Raw genomic sequence first — 22,601 nt, 5'->3', positions numbered from 1 at the left:
GAACTCAGCAATGGAGCTCGTTGCGTGGCGTTTGACAAATTGCTATAGCCTGGCCTACCTTGTTAGGGTGGTTGGGAATAACCTTAGGAGAAGTCATTGGAGGAAGAGAGAAATGCAAATGGAACAAATAAATAATACTGTTTTCCTTATAAACAGTGGACGTATTGTGTGTAGAAATGCACAATTATTATCATAACAATAATTTTATTTTATTACCGCCCTTCATCAAAAGATGTCAAGTTAAAAACACAAGATAAAAGCACAAATAAATAGTTAAAACAGAAACAACAAAACACTAATGCCCCAACCTACAAACACATTTAAAGGGCTGTAGAATATTAATTGGCCAAAGGCCTAGGACGTTTTTGCCTGGCACCTAAAGATATACAATGAAGGCGCCAGACAAACCTCCCTGGGGAGAGCATTGCACAAATGGGGAGCCACTGCAGAAAAGGCCCTTTCTTGTGTTGCCACCCTCCGGACCTCACGTGGAGGAGGCACACACAGACAGGCCTCAGGTGATGAATGCAGAGTCCAAGTCAGTTTATATGGGGAGAGAAGGTCCCTTGAGGCATTGTGGTCCTGGGACATTTAAGGTTTTATAGGTCAAAACCAGCGCTTTGAATTGGGCCTGGGAGCTAATTGACAGCCAGTGCAGTCGGGCCAGGATCGGTGTAATATACTCAAACTGTCTTGCCCCGGTAAGGCACTGAGAGGTCAAGGAGAATTAACAAAGACATATTTTCCCTGTCTCTCTCCCAACAAAAAACATCATGCAGGGCAACCAAAGCAGTTTAATTGCCAAAATCAGGCCTAAACCCAGATTGAACTGGCTCTAGAAAATGAGTTTTTAATGAAACGTTTGTTAGGAAAACCTTTATAGAGAAATTTGAGTACAGTACAGTATTCATAAATTAGTTTAGTTATCTTCACTTACAATATGAGCACTTTAATTCTTTCAGAAAACTACAACAGAAAAACAACAACACTTTCCCTTAGGTCAATGCTTTAGCAGTTCTTCAAATCCTGGAACTGTGCAACAAAACTTGTGTGTTTATTATAATTATTTATTGCTTAACACATTGACACTCCGCTTTTCCCGAAGGTTCAAATCTCCTAACCAGGATGCACAAAATGCAACCGCAAGAACGATGAAGAAAAATAAGTAAAACAAAAACAAAACAAAACACATCTAATATTTGCTTCAAAACAACGAGAAACATTAAAACCAACAGCTGGAGTTACAGGCAGTGAGTAAAATCAGTCTTGGAGTAAAACAACAACAATAAAACAGCTGCAGTAAAATCTAAAGGCAAACGTTGAAGGTCTTCCTAAAATGGAAGGCTAATTCAGAGGAAGCCCTCCCTGAGAAGGAGCAGTCTAGCTCCCTCTTCTTGTTTTGAGACCTGTGTACTCTGTTTGAATATTTTTGCCTGGGTGGAATGTGTCCTTGAATTGTTACAATGCCTCATGCATGCCTGGATGGAGACAGAGGAAGAGAGAGACAGTCATCGACTTCTGTCTTTCCATGGCCGGAATGTCATCAGCACTACAAAGGTAAGAGTCACATCCATTTGCCGTGCCCGCTGCATTGGCCCACATCTCCCATGATCATGCGGCCCCCTGAAAATTTGCCCACAAGGGAATGTGGCCCTTGGGATGGAAAAGGTCCCCACACACACACACCTTAGTGGTAGAACTGGAACACGGTCTTTCAGGTGCCATGTAAATAAAAGTTGCTCAGTTCTCTGGTCTGAAAACTCTTTCTAGCAGAAATATAGGCAGAGGGCCTTCTTTGGTAGTGGAATGCCCTCCCATCAGATGTTAAGGAGATGAATAACTTTTAGAAGACATTTGAAGGCAGCCCTCTACAGTATAGGGAAGCTTTTAAATGTTTTGTTATGTTTTTACATATATGCTGGAAGCCATATGCTGGGGCAACCCAGTCAGATGGACAGGGTACAATAAATAAATATTATTTTAAAACATCTAAATGCAGCCTTTTTAAAAAAGGCCTATGTCTCACCTGCAGTCTGCTGTTTGGACAGAAATAAGGAGCCTGGGGAACTGAACCTGCTCCCTTCCTTAATAGCCAGTAAATCAGATTTTATCTTTAAAAAAATAAATTCCTATAACCTGGGATCCAGGGAGAGGAGCCTTATACAATGCATTATTTGTTTGTGTTGTGTATTTAACAAAGAGCATTTTGTCCCATATTTTACATTTGCATTTGTAAAGAAAGGATAAATAAGAGATGCTGTCTAGTGACTAGTCCATGGGTAGGCAAACTAAGGCCCAATCGCCTTCTAAATCTGGCCCGTGGATGGTCTGGGAATCAGCGTATTTTTACATGTGTAGAATGTGTCCTTTTATTTAAAATGCATCTCTGGGTTATTTGTGGGACATAGGAATTCGTTCATTTCCCCCCCAACCAAAAAAAATATAGTCTGCCCCCCCCCCCCACAAGGTCTGAGTGACAGTGGACCAGCCCCCTGCTGAAAAAGTTTGCTGTCTCCTGCACGGTCTAGTCCTTTTGTGTCAGCTTATTTTGCTAGAGTCACTTCCAGGCAACTTGCTATCCCTGGTGTAGAGAGTTGCCGCTGAATAAAATTAGCTGAGAGGTGCTGAACTCAGAGCACAGGTCTCCCTCTATCCCCCACCCATCCTGATCTATGGCTGTGGTTATCCCATAGAGTTAGGAAGGCACTCTGTACATGTGGCACTCCCAGCCTGTGGGGAGGTGGGCAGGGGTTGGGGGAGAACTGGCAGTATAAATGCTGGAGTATGAAACAGATTTTGAGGTCTGACACTGGTGAGCTTTGAAACTAAGCAATTGTTGTATTCTACTATAGTGTAGTTCTAGCTATGGCAAGATGGAGAATATAACATTCCCCTGAGTAGGAACCAACAACCAACGCGATGGGTATATATTACAAGATGTAGTGAATACCTTTAAAAGAGACTTAAACCAAGTCATGGCGACCACAGTGGAACGAATACAGTGGAACAGATTCCCTCAGGTGGTTGTGGACTGTCCTTCATTTGAGGTTTTTCAGCAGAGGTTGGATGGCCGTCTGTCATGGATGCTTTAGTTGAGATCCGTGCCTTGCAGGGAGTTGGAGTAGACGATCCTCAGGGTCACTTCCAATGCTACAATTCTATGATTCTATCAATATTTTAATGAGGAACGGCAAATCTGTGTGCCAAAAACAAACAAACCAAGACGCACAACGAGGCAGAAAGCTCCGCATATTGATATATTACAGCTAAAATTGTGGAGTGGTGGGAAAGAGAGAGGACAGAAATATTTTGAGAGCACTTGGGATTGTTACGCTTCTTTATCCTTCACAATAATGGCAGCAAGGTTGTCAACACAGATCATCTTCTTCAACCACAAATAAAAGGGATTTATCCCTTTGGCATACACACCTTCTAGCAAAGCTCATTTTAACTGTTGGCAACAATAGTGTGTACAACAGATGAGCTATACTCCCGCCTTAAATACCCAAGGCGCAGAACCTCTGTCCATTTTTTAAGAAGTACCACACTTAGGAAATAACTTTATCTCTAGATAATCCAGTGGATCAATATTCTGGCTTCATATATTCAGGTTTTGCCGCTTGGCATTGGACCTAGATCCTAAGGCTACTGTCCCAGTGAGCCCTGTTTTAAATTAAGCCCGTGTTTATGAGATGTGTAGGCCAAGGGAGGGGAATGTTTTTCTGATGCCAGGAAGACCTGCTAATCCTCTGACTTTGAAAAAAAATGTAAAACTGACGCCTTACTTAATGTCCCAGGGAACAACGTGTGCTGTGTCATGTCTTCAGTATTCCTGTCTTGTCTGTCCAAGAGCTGTAATACATATATGTAACTGCTCTTTCGGTCTTTGATCAAGGGTGAATCTGATAAACTTTTCCGCCTTTTGACAGTGGCTGTCCCAACATTTTGAACAATAACAACAAGCTAATAAAAGACTGCAGATTTCATTTGGTTATATACACCATTGGCAAAAAATGCTGAACTCTGGCAAAGACTGCATAGATCTTGGTCTGATCCAGTAATGAATTTTTATATCCTTAAAGGTAAAGGGACCCCTGACCGTTTAGTCCAGTCGCGGATGACTCTGGGGTTGCGGTGCTCATCTTGCTTTATTGGCCGAGGGAGCCGGCGTACAGCTTCTGGGTCATGTGGCCAGCATGACTAAGCCACTTCTGGTGAACCAGAGCAGTGCACGGAAACGCCATTTACCTTCCCACCGGAGTGGTACCTATTTATCTACTTGCACTTTGACATGCTTTTGAATTGCTAGGTTGGCGGCAGCAGCAGGGACCGAACAACAGGAGCTCATCCAGTTGTGGGGATTCGCTGTGGTTTAGACCACAGTGCCACCCGCATCCCCTTTTATATCCTTATTTATAGTATAAAAAAGGTGGCAAAATTTAAGAATTACTCTTTCCTATAAATAAATTATTTTACTTATTTATTTGCTGTTCCTTGTGGCTGTCTGAGGGTACATCTTCGTGACACTTGTTTGAACCCTGCCTCCCCAATCTCTTTGCACTCATGCACCTGCCATTCATGAAAAACATCTGAAACATCACATAACACCATGGGGCCCTCACTGAGGTGGTTTATTGTGATGATCTGCAAAATGGTGGACTGTATCACGGCATTAAAAAAAAAAAAGTTTAAATGTGATTCCCACAAGAACCCATTGTTATCTAGGCCTGGATGGCTATGAAATAAACTTCAGAATAAATAAATAAATTCCTATTAAACAAAACCACATACAAAGATAAATCATTAGAGTACCATATAAAATGGTAATTTTTTTTAAAAAAAAAACAAGCATACACTATATAATACAATAAAATAAGGAATATTTGTGTTTCAAAACAAATTATAAAGTCTGACACATGTAATAGTCTCATTCCAAACTACGCAAACAAGTTGTGCAAAAGACTTACAATTAAATATATTACACGAGTCCAGATTTATAACATAGTTCATACGAAACTTGCTGTCATATCCACAATAGTATCTGCTTTGAGCTTACTGTCGTGTTCTTCAAAAATACTTCCAGTTGAGATTGTAGTCGTGCAGAGATTCTCCATCAACAGAAAGAAGTCCATTTCCTGCTCTTCAGTGTTGAAAAACAGTATCTAAACATAAGTAACTACTTTGACATAGCAGTTACAAAATAAATTACAGTATGTGGTTGTCTCCAGTTGGTTTCTCAAAGACTGTCCATAGCAGTTTCCTGAAGACTGGTTCAAAGATCATTGCTCCACCCCATGTTTTCAGATAGCTGAAAAAATTTGCATTGCCACCTAGAAACATTTTCACTGACATCCAAGTATGAGCCCTAAGTCTTATATTCAACTAGCAATTCCAAATAATTCATACAAATAACCATCATAGCAAAGTCCTGGGAATTCCCAGAAAACATTTACCTGAGAGGTAGCAAAAGAATATCGGTGCACAAACGCTGCATTATATTATCGGTAGTAAATGCTTCAGGGCCAAACTAAAAGGGACATTAATCACATATTTAATGACCTGGCCACTTTTATTTTATTTTGTAAGACTCCAATCCTGAAAACAGTTTACTAAAACAGCCCCTAAAACAGTTTACTGCTATTCGATCTCAAACGTGTAGTTTACAGTAATCAGCACTTTTTGGGGGAAGGGGGTGCAGAAAGCAGCCAGAAGGGACCAATTTTCAGCAGAAAGCTATCAACCAACCCCCCAAATTGCATGCATATTGTGGATCGGTGACCCTGTTTCCCCTGTCCCAAAGTAAAAGCAATGTGGTTAACTACAGGGCTTTTTTTCAGCTGGAACTTACAGGAACTCAGTTCCGGCACCTTTCAGGTGGGTGCAGTTGACATGATAAGACAAGGAAGATATTCATGGTGAGTTCCGGCACCTCTCTTTCTAGAAAAATTAACTATATGATACTTGTTTAAACATATGACTAACATCACATCTAGTTTTGCCCCACAGACTGCCAATAGCAATCTGTGAGCCTCCGTCCAGCACTCAACTTATTTACTAGGGTGAAAGTTCCGCGGAGTTTAATGGTTTTATTTCCTTCTAGGCAGGCACAGAAGTCCACTGCAGCCTTAGACTTATTACCTGGCAGCAAATTTAACTGAAATCTGTGCAGTATATTCCTGCTCTAAGAGATATTGTGATATCTGACAATAATATCTGAAAAGATAAAAGCAAACAGAACCTTCCAGAGCTTGACAAAATGTTATTTCTTTGGACAGGGGTTACAGGTGTTTGCTTTTTGAATTGTGAAAGTCACCTTCTTTTAAGACAGTTCAGAGATCCTGGTTGCATACTATGTAGTATCAAGTTTCATTTTGTAGACCAGAATTCTGTTGCTGTAAGTCTTGACCTTAACGTGACACCTGGGTCCTGTCTTGGATTTTTATCCTTCTGATATGTTCACATTACAGAAGTATCTCAGGAAAAGTGGGCCTATTTCTGCTCCTAAACAAGACACTCTCCCTTTGTGGACAAAGAAATATTCTACAGCACCTTTTCTGCATATTCCAGGCAGTGCTAGGATCTGGCATGCTTACCACATTCCAAATCTTTATTAATAGGTTGATCACAATGAGGAATGTAATAAACGTTGAAAGATAAAGCTAAACAGGAATCTGAATGCATTGAACACATGGAAGATACCAAATTACCTCTGCAAGAGATTTGATCAATATTTTCCCTGTGATAAAATATACAGTATTTCATTCAGGATTTTACTGTATCATCCTGTAGAGCAGATGTATTTGTAATTTAATTGTCACAAAGAGCCTTTAATTACAATACTCAAAAATGACTTGCGGTTTATTACATTTTGTAGCATTGTTAAGACCTTCTTACAGGCCTCTTCTGTCTTTATATGCTTGTCTTATTTATGCACACTATTACGCACCACTGTTTTCACTTTGTTTAAAAAAACAATTTAAAGAACACAAAAATGTATATACAGGCATGTTTTCAGTGGTTGAATAGCCTTCCAGGAGCACTAATAAATAGCATTATATTAGAATGAGTAATGAGTAATTAGAATGAGAAAGTGCACTCTCAAAAGGGTCACTTTAGTTAGTTATACACTAACCTCAGCCTTTAGCAGAGTAACACACGTTGGGTACGATGCAGCTGAAGTTAAGCACTTTTTATGCCCCACTGGTTTCGCACCCAAGACCTGTCTAACCCACCATCCTGTTTCCTAGAGTAAGATGCCAGCTGCCTCTCACAAAAAGTGAGAGACTGGGAGAAAAGAAAGCAAAGTCCTAAGGACAGATCTTCTAAGCTGTCATCCATCATGATTAATCCCAGAAAGCTATCTGGCAAAGACTTGTGAAACCTTAAAGTCTGGCACCTTTTATTATAGAATCATACAATTTCAGAGTTGGAAAAGGATCTTAGAGGTCTAATCTCCTGCTCAGTCTTGTCTAATTCCCTACTGAGGGCAGAACCTACAATGCAACCATGACATGACAGAAATATGTGGCCCTCCAGGTAGTATTGGAAATGAACTACCATAAACCCTATAATTATAATAATTATAACTTTTGTTTGTTTGTTTGTTTGTTTACTGCCCATCTGGCTGGGTTTCCCCAGCCACTCTGGGCGGCTTTCAACAAAATACTAAAAATAAACAGGGCTGCCTTCAGATGTCTTCTAAAAGTCAGATCGTTGTTTATTTCCTTGACATCTGATGGGAGGGCATTCCACAGGGTGGGTGCCACTACCGAGAAGGCCCTCTGCCTTGCTCCCTGTAACTTTGCTTCTCGCAGCATGGCCAGTGGTCTGGGGTGATTTGTAGACTGGCAATATCCACAGGTTCCCAACGAATGAATTGCTGCAACCTTGACAGATTCAGCCTCTGTTGAAAAACCTCCACCAAAATATTTTACAAAGAATAACAATTATAATTACTACTTTGTCAGCTCCACCTTATCTAAGGATGCTTGTTTATGGTGTAACATTGTCTCCTTCCTGCATTCACTCTGTATTCCGTTTTGTTTTTCATCTGTAGTTTTATGGCTTTGACTTGTAATATACCCTCGCAAAAAAATGCAACAAAAAACCCAACCCCTTCATTGAAAGAAATCATCTCCCAAGGCAGCCCACGCCAGCCAGATAGCTTATTGTTACGAAGTGTCTTCTAATCTGCTTCCTTGCTATTTCCACCCATTTCTTGTTGCCCTGCCCTCTGGAGCAACAGAAAGAAGTTGTGGCTTTAATGGAAATACCTCAATAAACTGGTTGCTCTTTAAGGTGCCGCAATAGTTCTTTGTTGTTTACTGTTTAAGTCTCCCCCATTAAAAGTGCTTAATTTTGGCTGAGGGTTCCCATACAGCAGAAACAGGAGGCAGCAAATTGAGGAGGCAGGGTAAACACAATCACTTCCATCTCCCAGGTGAGGGGCACAGTTTTAATAAACTTTCCTCTGTTAAGCATATCTGGAAGAAAGGTTCTAGTCTAGTCTTTGCCTCCTGTGCTGCTTATCTGTTTATTTCTAACATAAATAAGTGTTATGGTGGCATGAGGCCACTTTATTCTGCCACATATCTTGACCTGGCTTTTGTTCCCATAGTTATTACACCTAAGAGTTACCATGCGTGAATCATTGGCTTCTGATTATTCTGGGTTGACATGTAATATACTTGAGGTTCCAGGTGACACCAATTTTAATGACCGCTAAAATCCAAAACTGATCAATATACAGCCAACTAAGTGAGATTTCAATGCCATCATTTAAAGCTCTGAAGTAAAACAGTGGCCAGAAGATGAAAAATTCAGGTCTGTATTCCAGTCATTTGAGCTGCATTTAGTTATCAAGCTTAATTGTATCAATCACACGAACAACCATTGGTTTAATAGACAAAGGTACTAGTTCTTCACTGTAGCTTTCTGCTATGTATTTTTCCAAGGCTAGTGATCTAGCTTTCTGACTTATTGCACCAGCCCCGAGCTTTTGAGATTCCCCACTTCCTTCCTCTGATAGCACATTTGCTGACAGAGTTTGGTACTTGCCAGGAGGACTACGCTGTGGTTTTCTCTGTTCTGCGGGACATGTCTTGTTCGGTGAGCCCAATTTGGGACCAGTATCAGTCTCACATAGTGTTTCCTTCTTTTGCGTGGTCCTATCGTGACTTGAAAGTGGAGCCAAGGAACCCTTCCTTTCACTAGCGTTCTTTTCATGCACTCCCAGTTCATCTGAGGCAGGAAGACGATACTTCTCAGATTTATGATGCATTTGCTTTCCATCTCTTATACTAGATTTAGGCTTGGCATAATCCTTTGGTGGTTGTGGTTGCTGCTGCTGTTTCCCTGCTGTGACGCTATATTGATGGCTCTCCTGTTTCACATCTGATAAGGGTAGCTGCTGGTTCTTAGAATTCCATGAAGCCTGTTTTTCATTCTTAGCAATATCCTCATGGTTTCTAGAGTCATTCAAGGATGGTTTCTGCGGCTCCCCTGCTGCAAGATTTACTGGCTCAGTCTTTGATTCATTTGGTGCTGGTATCTGATGTTCCTTAAGGTTACGCAAAGTACCTCTCTCCCTTACAGTAGTCTCTTTACTCTTTGGAAGTTCATTTCTAGAGTCATCTAAAGATGGTTTCCGTGACTTCTCTGTTGCAGGTTTCATCGCCTCGGCCTTTTTATTCTTTGGAAGTTCATTTTCCAAAGGTAACTGGTTTTGTCCAGAATGACTAGTGTTCTCTTTTGTCTTCCCCAATTTGCTTACAGTTGTCTCTTTACTCTTTGGAAGTTCATTTCTAGAGTCATCTAAAGGTGGTTTCCGTGACTTCTCTGCTTCAGGTTTCATTGGCTCAGCCTTTTTACTCTTTGGAAGTTCATTTTCTAAAGGTAACTGGTTTTGCCCAGAATTACTAGTGTTCTCTTTTGTCTTCCCCAATTTGCTTACAGTTGTCTCTTTACTCTTTGGAAGTCCATTTCTAGAGTCACCTAAAGATGGTTTCTGTGACTTCTCTGCTTCAGGTTTCATTGGCTCAGCCTTTTTACTCTTTGGAAGTTCATTTTCCAAAGGTAACTGGTTTTGCCCAGAATGACTAGTGTTCTCTTTTGTCTTCCCCAATTTGCTTTCTGGTTTCACTTTCTCGCCAGATAACGGTATTTTGTCACTCTTAGTCTTAAGGCTATCCTGGGCATTTCTTTGGTTAGCATTATCATCACATTTCACTGGTTCTTTGAGTGAGGAGAGCTGGTGTTTTGCAGCGTTTTCATCTTTTGATGCAACAGTTCCATCTTTTTCTGGATCTCTTGATGGCGTTTGACATTTTGAGTTACCTGGGGAATGTAACACTCCCGGCCTGCTAGGTTTATGCTTTGGTGGGGTCAGATGCTGGGATCCTGCTCTTTCACCACCACCCTCTGCAAGGTCACTTTTTATTAATTTCTGGGGCATATTGGAGTTACGTACCAACTTCTTACCTCCCACTATAGAGTTTTCCTCTTCTGTTACCTTGTCATCTTGCTCCTTTCTGTCAACAGATGATGGAATTAGACATTGTACTTCTTTCAGTAGATTTCTTTCTCCTCCTTCACTGTTCCCCTGCTTCGCTGTTTCATTTGGGGAGGGAAATCCGCTTTTCTCAGGCTTTACTTCTGCCATCACTTTCCTGCTTCCCTGCTTCCCAGTTTTGTTTCCTAAGGGCACCTGCTGCTTTTCCACATTGTGCGCGGGGCTTGCCTCCCCCACAGGACTAATTTCACGCTTTCTAGTCTCCTTTGTTGAGGGTGGTTGATACTTCCTGGTCTGGGGACTCATACCCTCAACTTCTACAGCATGGTTTTCACTCTTAATTAAATCATTGCACAAATTGCTGGTTGTTGGTTTGCTGTCTTGCCCAGGTGCCCCCTTGGGCTTCAGCAATTCAGCTGGAGAAGGGAGGTGGTGTTTCTCAGAATTAGGACTGGCTGCATTATCTCTTACAATACAGCTCTCTTTCTTTTTCACTGCATTTGATGTTGGGGTTTGGAGGTTTCCGACACTGCACCAAGGTCTGTCGACTTCAGGAGTATCGCCTTCTGGATTTGCTGAGTGGGTCAGTGAGGATGAGTGAGATTTTTGAGAAGGAGGTGCAGGATTATTTTCCAGATTGCCAGTTTCGTGGCTGATGAATTCTTCCGGCAGCCTCTGAGAGGTATCCAAATGGCTCAAGCTACTATTTCCCTTTTTGCTCTTGTTTTCAGAATTTGTCTTTTCATTATCTGAGTGCAGTTCAGCTTTGCTAGTATTCTCTGCTGCTCTAACACAGCTGGATTTATCTAAATCGCCAGTCAAAGGGCAAAGCTCTTTTTCAAAATCATTTCCTTTTACATCATTGTTGTCTTTCTGGCTCCTATTTGAAGTAGGAGTTTGGTGTGATTGATCTATAGTCTGTTTTGATATGTTTGAGCTAGGGTTATTTTGTTGGCTCAGCTTTGGATGTGCTTGTGGCTCCTTGGGCAAATGCTCCCTTTCTGCCTGATGATCAGATGGCTCACCTTGGCTTCTTGATGGCTGTAGCACCTCCTTTTTTGCTTTACCCGCATGGTCGCTTTTGTTAAAGCTAGGAAATACCGGTAGTTCCTCTTTATCAGGCAGCTTTTCTTTGTTCTGAACTGTGTCAGAAAACGTGCTCCCCAAACTTTGTGCGTTATCTTGACTTGGCTTAAGCGGAGGCATTTTGTGAACAGCTGCAGGTTCAACACTTGATTGCTGGTCCTTTATTGGAGGCTCTCTGTTACAAGATGCCTGAGCTACAGGAGAGAGAAATGGTGGAATATTTTCCAACACTTTCTTTTCAGAGAAACATTTTTGGCTGGTGAATGGGGGATCTTTTATAGGCTCTGCTAATTCTATTTCTGTCTCCTTTGGCCTGAACATGCCTTCTGGTATGCCAGGAATCCCATCCTCTTTCATTTCCTGGTGACTATGTGCATGAACTCCTTCAGCTGGATTAGAAGAGAGGTCGTTAGTAGGTATGTTTTCTCTGCTCATGATTTTTGCTGCATTTTTGTCTCTGGACCTGGAAAAGGTATCATCCACAGGCGGAATGATGTTCTCATTGTGATCTAAGCTGTCCTTAGATAAAGGAGGAATGCAATCAACAAGGGACATATTTTCACGTGAAGGAAGAACACTGTCTTGATTAGAACCTGGGCTTGTAGGAATTACATTACTCTCGACAATGTCCTTTTTGTCAGCCACTACCTTAGGCATTTCATGATGCTTGTTTTGCAACTGTCCTCCTAGTTGCCCTTTATGTGCCATACTTTCTGGTATCCTGCTGTCATGAGACCCAATGCCAGGTGCTTTCTGGATGTCTTTTGGTCTTCCCACTTCAGAAGGCTGAGTGGCGGACTTGGCATTTGTAGCCCAACTCCAAGGGTGACTAATTTCAGTAGCAACACAGAATTTAGGTGTAGGGATAGTTGTGCATACCAGCTGTTGAGGCTGAGGGCTATTGACAATTGTGGTTGTCCTCAGTTTCCTTTCAAGCACTCTTATTTCAGGTTTGCAAATCTTTTTTCTCTCTGGGCCCTTTTTGCTCTTTCTCTCGCCTTTGCACGGCAGCAAAGATTTCACCTCAATGGCTGAACAGATATTACTGCTTTGTTCAAACTTTTCTTTCAGTTTGGACAAGACAGAGTTTTTGTTGATTATCTTGGGCAGGTTATCGTTTGGTGTCTTCTTTTTTGGAGCCACCTGCTTTTCTCTTTCTTTAGCTTCTTTTTCCTCAGCAACTAAGAATTTCTTCAGGATATTCTTCACAGTATTTTTCCCAGTGGAGCAGACCCATTTGACTTTATCGTGGGGTGTTATCTCTGGGCTTTCTCCTTCCTTTGAGGAGCTTTTGTCCAGCTTGCTTACAATGGAGTTTAGCCCGTTTCTGTTCTGCTTTTCTTTAACGACCAGCTTGCCAACCTCTCTCGACCTTTTCCTGTAGGCCTCACGGTTGTTGTTCATGAACCTCGATTGCAGAAGCTGGAATTTGGTGGGACGAATGCCGCCATGTGCGCTATGGCATTCCCGCCTTGAGTTCACCTTGTTCTCTATCCCTTCGAGCCACTTGGCCTTCTTGCTCTCGACCTGAGGTCGGCTGGATAGGAGGTCTGTGAGGTAAAGTAGAAGGCTGCTGAGGACAGCAAATGCACCTAGTTCTGTGGACATCTTACTGAGCTTCTTCTTCAGCACTATGGGGTCAACCAGCACCTTATCACTGCCCAGCTTTGTACCTTTACTTCTGCTGCATAAAAGAAAACGAATGTTGTTGTTTTTGTCCAGGGAAAGTCATCAACATTGCTTTTACTTCCTTACTGGTTTTAATGTGTTTAAACAAGATTATATACCGCTTTATTTTTTATTTTTACATAGGAACCTGCCTGAGTCAGGCAATAAGTCCATCTAGCTCAGGACTGTCAACACTGACAGGAAATGGCTGTTCAGATTTTTAGGCAAGGGTGTCTCTCAGCCCTATCTGGAGTTGCCAGAGATTGACCTTGAGACCTTCTGCATGAAATACAGGTGCTCTACCACTGAACTACAGTCCTCCTCCTTAAAAAAAAAACACTATAAAATACTCACATTACCAAGAAAAGTGAACTTAAAAACAGGTAGACTTAATAAAGTGTATCAAGATATAGATGAAATCAACAGGTTTTTTTAAAAAAAGTGAAAAACCACAATATAGCATAATAAAAAAATGAGCATTAATTTTAGAAGTAAAATTACATCGGCACTCCTCTTAATGTGCCAGGCACATTTATCCAGTGCAGAAGATGATATACAACAGTTGTCTTAGCCATGACTATTATTAACAGATGATTGCTGATACCTGTCCAGGATTATGAACAGTAAGCATACATAGTATTATCACAGAGTGGGGTTTTTTAATTCTTTGAAACAAAGGACGCACCTCTGCAGGCACATCCCAAATAATGACATAGTGGCTTAACATGCAGCTGAAGTACCAGAAAACAAAATATGACTATGTGTCATGTCCAGAGCATGACACTATGTAGTGTGAGGTTCTGTCTGTATTTTTTTTAAAATCCTGTGCATTTCTGAAAGGGGCAGAAAACAAGAGAGGAGCAGGATACTAGCAAAAAGATTACATAGTTCATTCATTCAGTGGGGTTTAAAAAACAAAACCAAGAAACTTGTTTTATTTCAACCGACTCTCATGCCATACTAGAAATTGCTATTGAAACCCTCAGTTTCTAATGCAGTTTGTCATCTGAGAGTAGGATGTGATGAAGATATTATTTGAGAAATGCAAGTCCAAATCCTACTTTTTAATGCACAGAACCCTTTGGAACCTGGCCTGCTCTCTCTCTCTACAGGGAGCTAGCAAAGTTTGAAAGCTTGCAGCATTCCACTGTGTAATAAAATCCATCTAGTCCTAAGCGAAAATCTGATCTGCTTTCCCATCAATTATGCGGGGAAATGTTCTCTTAAAATCCCTTTTCTTAATCCTAGTGAAACCAGGAAAGCCAGAGATAAAAGCATTGTATGCCATGATATCCAACACAATATCAATTGACCTCTCTATCCTTTCATTTATTAACATGGGTGGAGATAGAAGTCTGGCATGGTTATAAACCTACTTCGGTTTGAAGAATTAGGCCTACAGGCAGCTGAGGATTTAGGAAATGGCTTAACTGGTGAGGATCAGTTACTAAATAAAATAGTGAACTCAGTGTGAAAGCTACATGGTGAAGTCAACAGTAATAGACAATAGCCCGGAGGGGGGGAAATGCACCAGAGGTTTCAACTTTCTAGCACCATAAAAAAAACTTGGAAGGTTAATTCACGTAATAATAAAGTAGTATGTGAATGGGATTCAGTCTGCATACCAGGACAGTATTAAGTTTTTATACCTCTTCATATACAAGCAAAAGCAAGACAACAAATCGCCTTGGGATGAAATCCCGGCACTGGTGAATGCAAGGGCAAATGCCAGCTTTGATTCCAGCAGATCAGGAGTTCATCCTTACCACGTAAGATGCCCAGACCATACAATGAAGGTGCTTTTCTGATTTCGAGAAGCAACATAAGCTGCTAAATTCAGATAGATTCTGCCATCCACATCACTATAAAAGAGTCAACCATTTATTTATTTATTTCCTTTCTCAACAAGCTGTGGCATTTTATGAAGAGTTGTTGTTGCTTTGTGGTTTTCTTTAAAAAGGTACTTTTAATGGTCATGTCCTATCAACAGGGAAGCCAGCTCAGGTTTGAAGGAGGGAGGAGCAGAAAGAGATTTCACAGCAAGAATCAAAAGACTGCTTTTTGAAGAGATAGATCTTCAGACAGAAATACAACAACATTGCATTTTAACAGCACATGTTATGGTGACTTTTTTATACCTCACAATAACCAGAAATATAGATGTTCCTGAAGAACAGTACCACATGGAAGTGGCAGACTGCCCCTCACCCCTCTGCTTGTAAATGAAGATGGCAAAATCTAGGCCTCAGAGCTTTTCTCACAGGTAAACATTGCACACAAGAACATCTGAATGAAACAGTTGTGCTCAACATCACAGGTTCTGCTTATAATTACCATTGTCATAATGGAAAAGAAGACAACAAAGCAATGAAAACTTTGACAGTTGCCCAGCACTGAATACAACAAACAATATGCAGCATATGAGGATAAGGATGAGCAGCTAGATGTCACTGTGTTTCGGGGTTTTCCCCATTGCAAGACAACACATGTATACAACACTATTTATAAAAAGCAGCTTCTGCTGTGGCCATGCCTGACGCACACATGAAAGAATGGATAACGTCACTGATTTGAGGGCTGGATTTATTGGAACCGGTGTTAATCTCAAGCCATGTCACTCACTGGATTCTCTTCCCGTTACCGAAGTATGAATTCAAGGATGAATATTAAATATACCTGACGATTTTAAAAAATTGCCCTTTCAAATTGTAGGAGTCTTCAGATGGGAAGAATACATCAAGAGTTTTATTTCAAACAAAGACTATGATGCATTTATAAATCTAGCTTCAGGAATGAAGGGGAAATATCTGTTCCCCATTTCTTCAGTCCCTCTCCAATCCCTCCCCCATATGAAATCCTTGTTTCATCAATACCCACACACAAAAGGCATATTCAGGAGGTCTTGAAACCAGCATTGTGGGCCAGTGCCTCATTTAATTGTCTTCTGATATCATGAGGCAGAAGATTTCAATCTTAACCAAAGAACTCACACTGTGGGTCAGAGTCCATAGGAACCACTTAAGTATTACCTCAGCGGTGAGGAAACTCTTTGCTATGCTGCTGTGGTAACATAAGAACCTAAAGATCACATTAGAGATTTGCTAATGATATGGCAAATTCCTTTTCCTTTCCTGGCCAGAATTAAATCAGTGTCTTGTCATGAATGACCTGTTTGTATGTTTCAGCACCTATATTCTTCACTTTCACAGCTTCAACAAATGAAAGCAAATTGCATATACTCTTAGGGCAACTAAGTATAGCTGCTGACAAAGAGTTAGGAATAGGTATTCTATGGAAAGAATTAAAGTTATGTGTTAGGAATGCAATCCTATGCATGATTACTAGGAAGTAAAGTCGTACTGAACTGTGGTGGCTACTTCTTAGTAAAAGTACATAGGAACACTCTGTACATCCTATTTAATGTAACAGGGGACTGAGGCACAAAGCTGATATCAGAAATCAATCAGACTTCAAAGCGGTTTACTCAGAAAGTTAAAATAGATTGGGGGCGAATAAAGTAAACTGCCCAAGGCACTGCTTTGAAACAAAGATAATAATATAAAACAGCAAATGCAGCTCCATAATTTGGATCATATTATACAGAGATTGTTTGTAGGCTGCCTCAGTCACTATTCATAGTTACAAGGTTACTGTTACAACTCACAAGGTGACTGTTTAAGAGAGTACGTTCAACATGGAGAAGAAGAAAGAGGCCAGCAGTGTATTTTCATTTGGGAGTCAACCTCTGACTGGCAAGAAAACAAAAAAAACCCCCCAAACACCTTAAAATTTCAGGAGAGAGTGAAGGACCTGACCACAGTGAAGAACTAAGGTGGAAGATGGCAGTATATGTCAAAATTTACACAAAGGGTCGGCCCAATACATCTTGGCACCCGAGGCAAACCACAAAATGGCATCCCTCTTACCACCAGGGAAGAAGGGGTGAGTGAAGATCTACATCAGGAGCAATGGAGGGAATAAAAATCTACACAAGGATCTGCTGCCTTGGTTGTATCTAGACTAGGTTAGGCTGCAATCCATCCTACTCACCTGGAACTTGTAAGCCCAATTGAATAGGACTTACTTCTGAGTAGACATGGTAAGACTTGCACTGTTTAGGTAGTATTCAACTAGAGTCAACTCCGGGTAGACCGATTGAAATTAATGAATATGACTAAGTGAGGCCCATTAATTTCAGTGGGTCTACTCTGAGTAAGACTGAGTTGAGTGCCAACCTTGGTCACACTTTAAGTCCAATGGAAATCAATAGGACTTAAATTAGTCATGACTAATTTTCTATATTGATTTTAACAGAATCTAAATGCTCTTAACTTATACCACAACTACCAGCCATCTCCATATTTACTCAGAAGAAAACCACGTTGAAATCAACAGAACTTACTCCAAGTTGAATGTATGTAAGATTGCAGCCTCAGTCTGGATCCAACCCACTAACTTTGAAACTCTTTATCTGCCACTATATATCCTACATCTTTCTACACCAGAACAACACTTCCTAGATTTCGTAGTAGAAGAGATTCTCAGCACCAAGAAACTCACTGTAACCTTGACCAACAATGACTTAGTGACAACTGCAAGCAAGAATTCCAGCAACGACACAGTAACATGCAATGCACACAATGTCAAAATAATGAATGATGCTTATGAAGAGGCATAAGATTAATTTATTTACAAGTATTTTAGCCACCCAAATCATTAAAAAGTTTGTAAAGGTGTTTTTTTTTTTGGGGGGGGGGGGAGAATCACCACAAAAATATATAGGAAGCCAGGAATAGTTGTAGAGTTGTGTTTTGTTACATTGCATATGTGTGTGTGTGTGTGTGTGTGTGTGATATATATTTGTGTTCTGCTAAATCTCAGATAACTTCCTAGAATATTTAGGCACTATAGTTCTGAAAAAGGATATACATTTAATTGATTTTTCAGTTAGGTGATATCACAGAAACGTCGATATTACGGAGTTGAGAGGAAACCGGAAAGAGTGCATAAAAATGGACGGAAAAATTGAATCTCAGATAAACTTCCTTTAAAGGGTGATAAAATTAGTTTGCCTTAAATAGGTGTGCAGACAGCATTAGTTTTACATATATATTATTGGCATATGTGTACACGAAGTCACATTTTGATGTGATGCAGAATTTTATAACAAAAATGGGTTCTTAAACTGCTTCATCCCCCAAAAAATTATAATGCCAAGGTGATATAATTAAAGTAGTATGATTAATATTAATTAATGTTAGAAGACATTCTTAAGTATTGAATACTGACAGAATTTAAATACCCTTAATCTATTTTATTTACTATACCCTTTTCTTCAAATAAATTATTGGAGTGGCTTACAATATTTAATAGTATAATTCTACTATTCTACCTCTGTGCAGCATTTTATAATGCTGCCTGCAACAATATTGGCATAGTTTGGGAGTTTTCCACACATTACATGGAAATATAGATTTGCAACCCAATGTACACTTAGCTGCCGCTGATTCTGTCCCTATATTTGCTAACACTTGTCTCATTCATACATTACATTTTTAGGGTTCCATTAAAAAATCTCAGATGTACCCAAAAATGTAATGTGTGGACTGGCCCTTATGTCGGGTCAAGAAACTCCTGTCTGTGGAGTAGTGGGAGTACTTCAGAGTAAATGAATAAAATAACATCATGTTAAAGACAGTGTGACTTCACTGAGACTTAGGGGCACACAATTCTTTTCCTGAATTGTTACAAATCTGTTTAGAGTTGCTTCTTAGGAATTTGGCTGCGGGGTATAATATAATATTTTTTAAAATAAAATGAAATGGCAAAAACATCTTTACTTTTCCTCTGAAGACAGTCGGAAGAGAGCCTCTCCCAAGTTTTCTAGCTTCTCCCTCTGTTCAAAATCCTGGTACAAGCCTTTAGGAACCTTGTTGAGACCATAAAGCAAGCCATACAAACAGCCAGCAATAGTTCCAGTTGCTGCACTCTCACCTGTGAAATAAAGCAGAAAAGAGAACCCAGTTGCATGCCCTTTTAGCTTCTCTGTGAAATAATATCATATATATTAAGAGCAATCTCAGTTCTCTGAGTGCTGGTCCAAATTGGCACCAACAAGAGACAAGTATCAGGTTGGCAGAAACGTTTTAAAAAGTCGCTGGGGGCGGGGGGGACAGCTCTAAGGTGGAAACAGCCCAAAGAAGACATGCCCAATTGCCATGCTGACAATTGGTCTTTCATGTCACAATCACATCATACCTTTAAAGTATTCTTAGGCTACTTTAGCAGTCATGACTTCTCCTAAAGAATTCTGGGAATGACAGCTTGTTAAGGCCAGTGCCTTTAACAAACTTTGCCCATCATCTCCTTCTTGAAACACCCCTGCTGTAAAACTAGTTGTGAAACATAAGTGTAGACCATATAAGCTTTCGTAGATTAAAAAAAACACCTCACAATTCCTGTGGCTTAACTTTTCTTTGATAGTAGGATTGCCACTTCCTTTATGGGAATAAGAAATGAAGCTTTTCCCAACCAGCACAAGATTACTGCAATAATTACTAGTTGGAAAGTACAAGTACTTTAGATACTTCAATGGATGTAGTAAGTGGAAAGAGCTATATTTATTAGTGAGTCACCTAATGTAGCCAAACTGACCCTAATCAAAAATTATAATGGTCTGTATGCCGTATATATTTTGCTGTTATGGTTACAAGGAACCGACATGAAGGAACTACTAGATTACTCACCGCCATGGAACACTGCCCGGTTGCAGAGCTCGGTCCAATCACTACCACATCCTAAGAGAGCATCATATGCAATCATGGGAGCATCATGACCTCTCCTTCCACCACGACCTTCAGAACTCCATCTCCTATAAGTCTGAATGGATAATTAATGAGTTTGGTTGGGTAAATTTGATGGCAAGGCAACCCAGAATATACAGATGCCACTCTTTTACTTTGCCTTTTTTCTTTTTCTTTTCATAGCATGGCACAGAAACATGAGGTAAATTGCGGGTTGTGTTTTAAAATACTCCCTTTTTCGTTTCTTTTTAAAAATATTGGAGCTACATTTGCTCACTGCTTATTTCTGTGTGTAGTCAAGCCTTGCTTTAGCATACATTAAATATTTCTTTAAAAAAAATTAATCTGAAACAAGACAGAAACAGCCTTTCTTGGCTTTGGGGGAACCACACTAAGGCAATCTCTTAGACAGCTCATCTTTCTTGGGTTCCTTCACAAAAAAAGGATTCCGTTTGTCTCCATCAGTTTATCTGAGATTATGATGATGAAGATGGTGGTGATGGTGATGATGATGTCATTTGCTTCTCTGACATAACCCTGATGGCATGTGCAACACTGCCTATGCGTTTTCAAAACTTGCCTACAGTTTATCACTTAAGTCTATAAAAATGTGGAATCCCACAAGCTTGCTTCCTCAGAGAGGGAACTGCATGTTACCGTTTTTGTTGTTCTTGGCAAACCTTTTTATTTCATTCACTGACCGTTGAACACTTTCTGTAAAGAGGTGGAGAAAATAGAGAGACAGAGAGACAGTGTGTGATCCAGAAAGTTTTAACCGGGACTTGTCCTATCTGCTGATTGAAGGTCCTTATTGCACAGATGGTGGTTTCCTGCATGGGTATCACATTATACTGAGCATACATGTATATTTCTACAGAAGAAGGTCACAGTTAGCCAACATTTTTTGAAAGCTGTAGCCTTCACAGAATGAGCAGCAAAGGCCATATAGAAGATCTTAAGGTACTATAAGTGGTGCCCCAAGTAAACAAGCAAACAAACATCCTGACCACTAAGCAATTGTCACATCTATATCCAGTGATGATACTGAAATTTTTAGTAATAGTTTTTCCAACAGCAGCTTCTGCTGTATTGCAACTTCGTGAAATGCTGAAATGTAAGTAGATACTACCATAATGTTCTTGGCAAAATTTGCATCCTATTTAAGTTGCCTTTTACTTGGGTGCAATCTGTTTGGGGCAAGTCTCCAAGTAACAGAATGGATTGTGCATATTGTAACTGGTGAGGAAAGGGCTTGCGTGAGTGACAAGAGAGCCATTTCACGAGGTAGGTCACCTGATCTCGTGGAGAGTCTTCGTACACTGGAATAATGCATTAAAGAATACTGGCATTGTAATGAAGACTTTCTATGCAACCCAGATGAGACAGGTGGTGAGGGGGTTTCAAATGTCAGAGGCAGCCCGTAGAGTCATTGTCATGCAGGAGTACGATAGTCATAGCATTTGAATCAGATCTCAGTTAAGAAAATTAAGAGAGCACAGCGGCACACGGGTCTGAATAAACTGCAGCTCTCGTAGAGTGCCTGGGATATATAACTGGAGCCACCAGCAAACAGACATTGACATCTTCTTACCTCTTGTGCCACCAACTTAGCATGTCTGCTGAAAGAGTGGTAGGCAGAATTAGATTGCTAGAGGCACGTTGACAGTCCTTGCTACCCAACCTCAGCATCTGGTTGGTGACCTGGGCAGCTAATTCAGTTCCATCTGACCCTATAAAACCTCAGCTTTGTTAAATTCTGCTCCCCAATCTAAGCATATTGTTTTTCTGTTGAGAAGACTGCCAGAATGTCTGCTTTCCACCATTTCCCATATTCTACCTCTGTAACCTGATCTTTTTCCTGCTTTGAACTGCAATGTTTGTCATTCTAGTCCATCTGCACATTAGCTGCCACATCTGGAACCCAATATTATGACCGCCTTAAGCTACACTGCTGGCTCTTCCCTTCACCTCCAGCTGCAATGGTGTGACCTTGGATCTCCTATTCCCCTTCTCACATGGAATATGAAGTTGATTGAGCAACTTCAAGAGCTGCTGGATCCCGACTTCCATCATCCCTGGCCAATGTCTATAATGGGGCTGATGGGAATTGGATTGCAATCATATCTAGAAGCCCACCCCTACACTAAACCTAGCACCAATCTAATATTTGTCCTGTAGGCTTGAGTCATTCAGTTAACTTATACTACTACCAATTTATGGTAAGGTAAAGGTAAAGGGACCCCTGACCATTAGGTCCAGTTGTAACTGACTCTGGGATTGCAGCGCTCATCTTGCTTTATTGGCCGAGGGAGCCGGCATGTGGCCAGCATGACTAAGCTGCTTCTGGCAAACCAGAGCAGTGCACGGAAACGCTGTTTACCTTCCCATTGGAGTGGTACCTATTTATCTAGGTTTGACGTGCTTTCGAACTGCTAGGTTGGCAGGAGCAGGGACCGAGCAACGGGAGCTCACCCCGTCGCGGGAATTTGAACCGCTGACCTTCTGATCGGCAAGTCCTAGGCTCTGTGGTTTAA

General features: G+C 40.7%; 1 protein-coding gene across 4 annotated transcripts in view; it reads right to left on the bottom strand.

Annotated features, from left to right (window-relative positions):
• Window positions 1-3,135: 3,135 nt before the first annotated feature.
• ADPRHL1 (ADP-ribosylhydrolase like 1) overlaps window positions 3,136-22,601 on the bottom strand; it is a 39,197-nt gene continuing 19,731 nt past the window's right edge. The window contains exons 6-8 of one of the 4 annotated variants that reach the window (XM_077927652.1): window positions 20,011-20,143; window positions 19,105-19,258; window positions 3,136-3,166 (exon numbers count right to left, since the gene is read on the bottom strand). In XM_077927652.1, the coding sequence (XP_077783778.1) occupies window positions 3,151-3,166; window positions 19,105-19,258; window positions 20,011-20,143 (303 nt within the window). In that variant the 3' untranslated portion in view covers window positions 3,136-3,150. Of the gene's footprint in view, window positions 3,167-6,968; window positions 13,281-18,016; window positions 19,259-20,010; window positions 20,144-22,601 lie in introns of those variants that run through there. The other 3 variants (XM_077927651.1, XM_028728047.2, XM_028728056.2) reach the window with 3 other exon arrangements.

Source organism: Podarcis muralis, chromosome 4 (genome assembly GCF_964188315.1).
Source record: "Podarcis muralis chromosome 4, rPodMur119.hap1.1, whole genome shotgun sequence".
NCBI classification, from domain to species: Eukaryota; Metazoa; Chordata; class Lepidosauria; order Squamata; family Lacertidae; genus Podarcis; species Podarcis muralis.
This window is presented reverse-complemented; position numbering and strand designations above follow the sequence as displayed.